At 46.3% G+C, this 10,158-nt stretch overlaps 1 protein-coding gene across 1 annotated transcript; it reads right to left on the bottom strand.

Annotated features, from left to right (window-relative positions):
- Positions 1 to 268: 268 nt before the first annotated feature.
- On the bottom strand, positions 269 to 3,145 carry LOC149431436 (E3 ubiquitin/ISG15 ligase TRIM25-like). The gene has a single exon (XM_089665607.1). The coding sequence runs from the start codon at positions 2,965 to 2,967 to the stop codon at positions 1,387 to 1,389; it is 1,581 nt and encodes a 526-aa protein (XP_089521733.1). The 5' UTR covers positions 2,968 to 3,145; the 3' UTR covers positions 269 to 1,386.
- Between the last annotated feature and the right edge of the window lie 7,013 nt (positions 3,146 to 10,158).

Raw genomic sequence — 10,158 nt, 5'->3', positions numbered from 1 at the left:
CGCCCCTGGGTGTGCCTAAACATTAGGCTGATAAGGAGGTGAGCTCATAACAAAATCACAATAAGAACACACAGGAATTTATAAATATCGTTTTGGATCACATTAAGGATTTTTTGGGGGGACTTTCACCACTTATTTTAAATATAGACTTATGGAATGTTTTAATATTTTTTATAATTCATTTTTTGAGTAATATCACTTTTTGAGTTGTAATAGATGGCACAGATTATTATGTATGGATTTTTTTTTATATAAATTGAAATATTAATTTGATTATTTAATATTTGGCACAAAGCACATTTTATTCATTAAGTAGAAAATCATGAGAAAGTATTTTGGAATATAACATATAGATGTAATCATTTTGGAGTGCGACTTTTTTTTTATTTTTGAATAAGTGGAGCCATACATTTTGTATGGCTCAGATCGCACCCGCACCAAAAACATGCAGGAGCCTTTTTTTGGTCCGCACTAGAATCAGATCGCATGGGTATTCACACCTATGCGATCCGATTCTGCACATCGCACCGCATTTTACGGACCACTTTCGGGGTGTTGTTAACTTAACATACACACCCGCGGCGGTTCGCATGAACGGGATGCGATTCTGATGCGGTGCGGAATTCGCACAAAAAACGCTGCGAATTCCGCACCGCATCAGTGTGAACCCGAGCTCAAGTGTCAGGGACAAGAGGTCTAGTTGCTGCTCTGTCTGGCCTCATGTTTATAACACCGACTGTCTCAAAGCTCTTGAGTGTGCACAGCCGCATCCAGTAACATTATGTTTGCTTAGAAAATTGTTAGCTAAGGGATTCTGTTATTCAACTAAGGAGCTGGAAAACAGCATTTCTTCTGACATCTCAGTTCGAGAGTCAGACTTAATTATTGGGGCAAATATCATTCATAAGCATTTCTGCACAATTACAATTATTTAAGTCTAAAAAAGTCAAAATTCTACAAAAGCTCCATCACGACCTGCTCTAGGAACATTTCCATCAAGGCAGACCTGTAATGGCCGATAGAAAGATCTTTACAGTTCAAAAGAGTTTTAACATCAAGTGATTCTCATGTTGTGCAATGCTGAGCAAACTGTTGGCACTCTATAAATCCTGTATAATAATAATAGTTCTGGAAAGTAGGAAATTATATATTTTTTTTAAAAGTCTTTTTTTTTTTTACCTATGCCTGTCCAGCATACACAGCAGCCATATTGTAGGATAAACCTATAATCAGCCTATTGGTTTGCACGGAACTTGGGCACAGTACCTCGTGTTACAGTCAGGCCTTTGGTCCCCGTAATACTGGTAGGCTAGAGACTCTTGAATATTGATCAAGCTCTTCTTTCGCTTTCCATGAATGACAGATACACTTTACCTAGCTGATAGCTTAGCTCCCAATCCTGATCCAGGAATGGTTATAAACACAGAAGGCAGCATGGAGGGGCTCTGTGAAGTGGGCAATGAAGGTGTGCAGGTGCCTAATGGTGTCGCTGAGCTGGTAGAAGGAAAGTCGCCCAGCCTCGTAATCCAGATATATCCCCAATCTTTGCACGGCCGAATCCGGATACAAAGGGTTGATTTTAGAGTCGTGGATGGCTGAGTGAGTTTTATCTGACATGCGTAGACACCACGATTTCTTGTTATAACCCGTCACAGCCCGGTCCCCTTTCCGTTCTATGCTGGGATAGGCCAACCCTACCATCCAGTAACCGGCCTCACTGGTCTCCACTTCCCAGTAATTTTGCCCTGTTGTGAAAATCCGGGTGCTTAGAATGTGATAGTTCACAAACCTCTCTGGTGTCTTGGGGCGACACTGCTTCGTCTCCGACCAGGAAGCCATTTTTAAATTCCGCGACACAGCCACGTAGTCCCCCGCTGTGTTCACATCCAGGAGCATGTCTGAGGCCACCTGCATGTTAAAGCCATGTTTTGACTTTAGACAGGTGACAATGTCCTTCAAGGCAGAATGTAAGATCACAGAAATCAGACCTTCATCAAGGTCACAGATGGGGTGAACTTTTTTGTCATCCCTCTTTCTGTCCTCCTGTTCGCCCTCCTCTGTGTCATAACCGATATTATCTCTTCCTTGCAAGACGGTCAGAGGGTCGGTGATGTTGCACAGCTCTTCGATATGGTGCATCTTCCTAGTCAGCTCCTCCTTCTCAATCTCCAGCTGTTGAATGAGGTCAGAAACGTGTTGGGAGACCTGGTCTTCTTGGCTGGTGATCTCCTTCAGGACTCTCTTCTCCAAGATCTCTAGCTGTTCTCGCATTTCCATAAACAACAGGTTGACCCTTTCCGTGAGGGCAGCTGCGTTCTCCTCCACTTTCTGCCTATGCTCTTGAAAACTTTGCACTTGTTTTTCCGTCTCTGCCGCCTTTGACGTCAACCTTGTCATCACCAGTTTCAGCTTCTCTTTCTTCTTCTTGGAGGCTTCGTAAAGGAGCGCCACTTGGTGTCCCCGATGATCTCCAAAGGCGCAGCAGGACACGCAGATGCATGTGGCGTCCTCCGGGCAGTAATACTCCAGGAGCTTCTTGTGTACGGGACATTTTCTGTTCTCCAGGGACATGGTAGGTTCGGTCAAGGTGTGCTCCACTAGCTTGCTGTGCGCCTGGAGGTGGACGTCGCACAGCGAAGTCTCACACTGAAGGCACGTCTTGACCGCTGCAATGGGGGAGTGGACGCAATAGGTGCAGAATATCCCAACTTGCTCTTGCACCGGTCGTGAGGACAGGAAGCATTCGACAATGTTGCAGAGCTTCATGTTCTTCTGCAGAGTAGGTCGAGTCTTAAATTCTGCCCGGCATTCAGGACAGGTGAAGAGGCCATTTGCTTCTTGGGTGTCCAGGACCCGGCTAATGCAGACCCAGCAAAAGTTGTGGCCACAGTTCAGCATGATGGGATCTGTGTAGATGCTCAGACAGATGGAACAGTTCAGCTCCTCTTTCAGCTCTGTTGAAGCCATTCTAATAAAACGCAGCAGATGAAGCCAACAATAGCTCTGCAGGGAAGCGCCTCGCCTTCTATCGGTCTGCAGATCCTCTACGAGTTGGCTGTGCAGGGATATATGTTCCCGGAGAAAGAAAGGCAACTGGACTGCAGAATACAGCAAGAGTTTATCTGCCCAGTTCCTGGCACCAGTCTGAACTATGCATCAACCCCCAATAGAGGAGCTTGTCTTACTGCCTGCAAAAGTGTGCAAAGCCAGCTCTGATTGGCCAATGTGTTGATATGCGGGAGGAAGTCTGCAAGAATCGTGTAACTTGGGAGAACTGGGAGTGAAGGTTTATTAGAGTGCATTAAAGTGGAACTAACAATGAAAATGTGTTTCCAAGGATATAGACACAATGTTACATTGCTGGCCGGGTATTATCATTGATATTAGCAGGCAGACAGAGCTTTCTATTTTTTTTTTCTTTTACCTTTTCTAAAATGTGGCTGCTGAGAGCAATATAGACATCCTTCCTTTCTGTACAGATTATTGTATAATGGACTCGATAAAAAGAGATTAAACACGTATGTAGTCATTATTAAGAGGGAGGAAAGAGAGAGACAAAGGGAGAAAAAGAGGAGAGAGGAAAAAAGAGAGGGAGAGAGAGAAAAAAAGAGAGAGGGAGAGAGAAATAAAAGAGAGAGGGAGAGAGAAATAAAAGAGAGAGGGAGAGAGAAATAAAAGAGAGGGGAGAGAGAAAAAAGAGAGAGGGAGAGAGAGAGAGAGAGAAAGAGATAGAAGAGAGAGAGAGAGAGAAAAGAGAGAGGGAGAGAAAAAAGAGAGAAAGAAAAGAGAGAGAAGAGAGAGAGAGATAGAAAAAACAGAGAGGGGGAAAGAAAAGAGAGGGAGGGAGAGAAAAGAGAGAGGGAGAGAGAGAAAAAAAGAGGGAGAGGGCGAAAAAAGAGAGAGGAAGAGAGTGAAAAAGAGAGAGAGAGAGAGAGAGAGAGAGAGAGAAAAAAGAGGGAGGGAGAGAAAAGAGAGAGGGAGAAAAAAGAGAGAGGGAGAGAAAAGAGAGAGGGGAGAGAGAGAAAAAGAGAGAGGGAGAGAGGGAGAAAAAGAGAGAGGGAGAGAGAGAAAAAAGAGAGGGAAAGAGAAAAAAGAGAGGGAAAGAGAGAAAAAATAGAGGGAGAGAGGGAGAGAGGGAGAGAGAAAAGGGAGAGAGGGAGAGAGAAAAGAGAGTGGGAGAGGAGAGAGAAGAGAGAGAGGGGGGGGAGAGAGAAGGCGAGAGAGAGAAAGAGAGAGGGAGAGCGAAAAAAGAGAGGGGGGAGAGATAAAAAGAGAGAGGGAGAGAGAGAGAAAAGAGAGAGGGAGATAGAGAAAAAAAGAGAAAGGGAGAGAGAGAGAAAAGAGAGAAAGAAAGAGAGAGAAAAGAGAGAGAGAGATGGAAAAAAAACAGAGAGGGGGAAAGAAAAGAGAGGGAGGGAGAGAGAGAGAAAAGAGAGATGGAGATAACTAGAGAAAAAAGAGAGAGCGGGAGAGATAAAAAGAGAGAGGGAGAGAGAAAAAAGAGAGAGGGAAAGATGGAGAGAGAGATAAGGAGAGAGGAAAAGAGAAAGAATGAAAACATTTAAAGTTTAAAGCAGACTGTCACCCAATAAAGCAACTTATTTGCACTGGGTTATTAAGAGGGAGAAAAAAAGAGGAACAGAGAGAAAAATTGGGAGAGAGAGAGAGAGAGAGAGAGAGAAAGAGAGCGAAGAAAGGAGAGAGAGAAAGGAAAAAGAAGTAGAAAGAGAAAGGGAGGAAACGAGAGTGAGAAAGGAAGAAGGGGGGGGGGGGGGTGGGAAAAAAAGAGAAAGGGGGAGGGAGGAACAGATGGAGGGAGAGAATGAAAACATTTTAGGTTCAAAGCAGACCTTCACCGAAGAAAAGCAACTCTTTTGAACCTGGTTGTTAAGAGGGAGAAAATGAGAGAGAGAGAGAGAGTAAATATGACCAGTTACTGTAGGTGAAAATTAAAATACTTAAAGTTTAAAGTGGATCTTCACCCAATAAAGCAACTTATTTGAACCGTGTTATTAAGAGGGAGAAAACGAGAGAGAGAGAGAGAGGGGGGGGGGGGAGGGGAGATGGAGAAGAAAAGAGAGCAGAAAGGAGAGAGGAAGAGAGAGGGGGGAAAAGAGGAAGAGAGAGTGAGATGGGGGGGAGAGGGGGGGGGGAGAGGGAGGGGGGAGAGAAAGAGAGGAACGGAGAGAGGAAGAGAGACGGAGGGGAGAGAGAGGGAGGGGGGGCAAAGGAGAGAAGAAGAGAGAGGGCGGGGGAGATAGGAAATGAGAGAGAGAGGAAGAGATAGAGAATGGAAAACAGAGGTAGAGAGAAAAGGAGAAAGAGAGGTGAGAAAGGGAGAGAGATGGAAAAGGAAAAAGGAGGGAGAAGGTGAGATGGAGAAAGAGAGCCAGGAAAGGAGAGAGAAAGAGAGATGGGGGGGGGGGGGAGAGAGAATGAAAAGTTTCAAGTTTAAGGCAGAACTTTATTGAAAAAAGTAACTTATTTGCACCTTGTTATTAGGAGGGAGAAGATGAGAGGAAGTGAGAGCGGGAGACAAGGGGAGAGAATGAATATGACCCATCAGTTTCTGTAGGAGAAAATGAAAACACTTAAAGTTTAAAGGGGATCTTCACCCAGCAAAGCCTCTTATTTGTACCTGGCTCCCCTCCCCCCCCCCCCCTTTTCTCTTCCACAATTAGGATGACATTTTTCTTTTCTTGATGTTGCCTAGACAAGGATGGTGTTGCGCTCCCCAGGCACTTGCACACCCCCAGATTCTGCACTTTCACAGATGTGACCTTAGATTGTACGCCCCTTGAGGGTTAGGGACTGATGTGAATGTACAATATATATGTAAAGTGCTGTGTAAATTGATGGCGCTATATAAGTACCTGAAATAAATAAATAAATGTGTCTTAGGGTTCAGTACCCGCTGAGACCTGGGCTTTCCTGAAGATGACGCACGTACAAGGTGCTGGATCTCAGGGTGTCTGCGCATGTGAGATGTGCTGCAGGTCTCTGGCAGGTCCTGAAGGCTGGGCAAAACCCATCAAATGCCATTTGAAGATGGTGACCCCAAATGTGGAGGGATCAAATGACAAGGGACTGAAGTTCCTCTTTAACTCCAGGCAAACAGCTAAATACATGAATTACACATAAAGAAGCTGTTTTACCTACAAAAGGATGTTTTCTGTCCATCCTGTCCTACTTATTTACACAGCTCTGTCACATTGCACAAATCTGTCTGGAAGGGCAGAAGGCTTGATTTTTCTCTGCTGCAGTTAAGTGACACTTACAGGTCTTTTCTTTTCCCCAGCCTGTGACTGGACAGTGAAAGGAGAAGTAGCAGACTGATCAGCTCATCTGTCACTTTGCCCTCTCCTCCTATCAGAATGTCTCTTGTTAGTTGATTGGCTCCTAGTGCTCTTTCTCTCTCCTAGTCTGAATTCTGCTGTACAGGGTTTGTTAGAGACTGACACCAGGTCAAATTCAGATACTTACACTGCATTAATAAACACATTCGATGAAGTATTAGGGCAGGGGCGGACAGACAACTCATGGGGCCCCTGGGCAATAGGGGATCATGGGGCCCCTGTGTCCTTGTCCAAACTCAAAAAAGCCTATGAAAAAGGGTCCAGGGACATCTCATGGGGCCCCCTACTGACCCCGGGCCCTCAGGCAGTGCCCGAGTTTCCAAATGGTCAGTCCGCCCCTGGTGGTAACACATGTTGTGTCACACATTATTGCGCTTTGCGTTTGGGAAAATTTGTTATTTTGAACAGACTGTCAATGCAGCAGAACAGTCAAAGAAGAAAATGCGGATTTTTTTTCTGATGCAGTACAGCACAATGCATGGAAATGTGTTGCTGAGAGTTGTGGTTCTCTGCGATGCGTTAGATTTACTTTATCTATTTTAATACAACTAAATAAAAAGCGCATGTGGAATACCCACCATGTAATACCATGTAATTCCCATTGGACCGGCAACTGCTGCCGTTGGCTGTAATTCACAGCTCACAGGGCTGTTATCCGCCGGTCACACCAAACCCGACTTTGAAATCATGTGACTTACAGTGAAGTCGCACAATTTCAAAGTCGGTTGACATGCCGATTTCAGGTGTGATTTGCAGGACATCTGACACACATGTCTATGTAAATCACACCAAAAGTAGTGCATGTACTACTTTAGAAATCGGTGCGGCTCCAAGTCAGAACCGCACCAATATGACTGCTCTAATTGAGGACAATGGGGTGTGACTTGGCATGTGATTTGCATGTTGCATGGCATACAAATCGCATGCCAATTCGTATCCATTGTGACTGGGGACTTAGTTACAAAGTAGGGCCCTCCCTGATTTCACTGAAAGTCGGTGACTCGGGGCGAAGCATGCTGTGCAGATGGAGCAGGCATGCATGCCAATAATGATACCCTGTGAGGTCTGGGGGTCTGAAGTGCATGCATTGGGGCTGATTTGAGGTCTGAAATGTGTGGATCGAGGCTGATCTATAGTCTGTGGTGCATGCATTGGGGCTGATCTGATCATGCAATGAGACTGATCTTAAGTGAAGTGCATGCATTGGGGCTCATCTGGGGTCTGAAGTGCATGCACTGGGACTGACCTGAGGTCTGAAGTGCATGCAATGGGGCTGATCTGGGGTCTGACATGCATGCATTGGAACTGGTCTGAGGTGTGAAGTGCATGCAATGGGGCTGATCTAAAGTCTGACGTGCATGCATTGGGGCTTAAATGGTTATTGAAGTGCATATGATGGGGCTGATCTGAGGTCTGAAGTGCGTGCATCATGGCTGATTTGAGGTCTAATGCACTTGCATCGTGTCTGATCTGAGGTCTGAAATGCATTAAATGGGGCTGATCTGAGGTCTAATGTGCATGAATTTGGGATTATCTGGATTCTGAAGTGCATGTATTGGGGTTGATCTGGGATCTGAAGTGAATGCATTGAAACTGATCTGAGGTCTGAAGTGCATACAATGAGGCTAGTCTGCGGTCTGATGTGCATACATTGGGGCTAGTCAGCAGTCTTATGTGCATGCATTGGGGCTAGTCTGAGGTTGTATGTGCATGCATTGGGGCCATTCTGAGGTCTGATGTGCATGCATTGGGGCTAGTCAGCGGTCTTATGTGCATGCATTGGGGCTAGTCTGAGGTCTGGTGTGCATGCATTGGGGCTAGTCTGAGGTCTGATGTGCATGCATTGGGGCTAGTCTGAGGTCTGATGTGCATGCATTGGGGCTAGTCTGAGGTCTGATGTGCATGCATTGGGGCTAGTCTGAGGTCAACTATGCATTGGGGCTAGTCTGAGGTCTGATGTGCATGCATTGGGGCTAGTCTGAGGTCTGATGTGCATGCATTGGGGCTAGTCTGAGGTCTGATGTGCATGCATTGGGGCTAGTCTGAGGTCAACTATGCATTGGGGCTAGTCTGAGGTCTGATGTGCATGCACTGGGGCTAGTCTGCAGTCTGATGTGCATGCATTGGGGCTAGTCTGAGGTCTGATGTGCATGCATTGAGGCTAGTCTGCGGTCTGATGTGCATGCATTGGGGCTAGTCTGAGGTCAGCTATGCATTGGAGCTAGTCTGAGGTCTGATGTGCATGCATTGGGGCTGATCTGAGGTCTGATGTGCATGCATTGGGGCTGATCTGAGGTCTGATGTGCATGCATTGGGGCTGATCTGAGGTCTGATGTGCATGCATTGGGGCTAGTCTGAGGTCAGCTATGCATTGGGGCTAGTCTGAGGTCTGATGTGCATGCATTGGGGCTAGTCTGCGGTCTGATGTGCATGCATTGGGGCTAGTCAGCGGTCTTATGTGCATGCATTCGGGCTAGTCAGCAGTCTTATGTGCATGCATTGGGGCTAGTCTGAGGTCAGATATGCATTGGGGCTAGTCTGAGGTCTGATGTGCACGCATTGGGGCTAGGCTGCGGTCTGATGTGCATGCATTGAGGCTAGTCTGAGGTCTGATGTGCATGCATTGAGGCTAGTCTGAGGTCTGATGTGCATGCATTGGGGCTGATCTGGGTTCTGAAGTGAATGCATTGAAGCTGATCCGAGGTCTGAAGTGCATGCGTTGGGGCTAGTCTGCGGTCTGATGTGCATGCATTGGGGCTAGTCTGAGGTCTGATGTGCATGGATTGGGGCTACTCTGCTGTCTGATGTGCATGCATTGGGGCTAGTCTGAGGTCTGATGTGCATGCAATGGGGCTAGTCTGCAGTCTGATGTGCATGCATTGGGGCTAGGCTGAGGTCTGATGTGAATTGATATATGTGAGACATTCAGATCACCAGGTCACATAGTCAGTAAAGCATGCCAACCAAGAACATGCCTGGATGGAGTGCACTGGGACTGATCTGAGATCTGAGGTCTGAAGTGCATGCATTGGAGCTGGTCTGAGGTCTGAAATGCATGAAATGGGGCTGATGTGAGGTCTAATGTGCATGCATTTGGGATTATCTGGATTCTGAAGTGCATGCATTGAAACTGATCCAAGGTCTGAAGTGCATGCAATGAGGTTAGTCTGCAGTCTGATGTGCATGCATTGGGCTGATCTTAGGTCCGATGTGAATGCATGGGGCTGATCTGAGGTCTGATGTGCATGCATTGGGGCTGATCTGAGGTCTGATGTGCAGCATGCATGGGGCTGATCTGAGGTCTGATGTGCATGCTTGGGGCTGGTCTGAGGTCTGATGTGCATGCATGGGGCTAGTCTGAGGTCTGATGTGCATGCATGGGGCTGATCTGAGGTCTGATATGCATGCATGGGGCTGATCTGAGGTCTGATATGCATGCATGGGGCTGATCTGAGGTCTGATATGCATGCATGGGGCTGATCTGAGGTCTGATATGCATGCATGGGGCTGATCTGAGGTCTGATATGCATGCATTGGGACTGAACATCTTGGGTGTCTCAATTAATACACAAATAATTTCACTGTTAATGACATATTAAACTCATTTATTAGTACAAGAGTATAATTTGCCATCAGCCGTACAACTATGTGAAAAAATGAAAATCTACAATGCTCTATTGTTCACTGGATCCCCGAACGTCTAATACTTGTGAACATAATATTGCTGACCTACATTACATATTGTGCACTGAAAAGCTTCTCCCTGCAGTTTAGGGCCCTTCCACGCCAGACGCAGTGGACT

This window comes from Staurois parvus, unplaced genomic scaffold, assembly GCF_062004578.1.
Source record: "Staurois parvus isolate SC_StPar_1 unplaced genomic scaffold, SC_StPar_1.0 ptg002261l, whole genome shotgun sequence".
In the NCBI taxonomy this organism is placed as follows: Eukaryota; Metazoa; Chordata; class Amphibia; order Anura; family Ranidae; genus Staurois; species Staurois parvus.
Note: the sequence above shows the minus strand (reverse complement) of the source record. Positions and strands in the feature narration are given on the sequence as shown.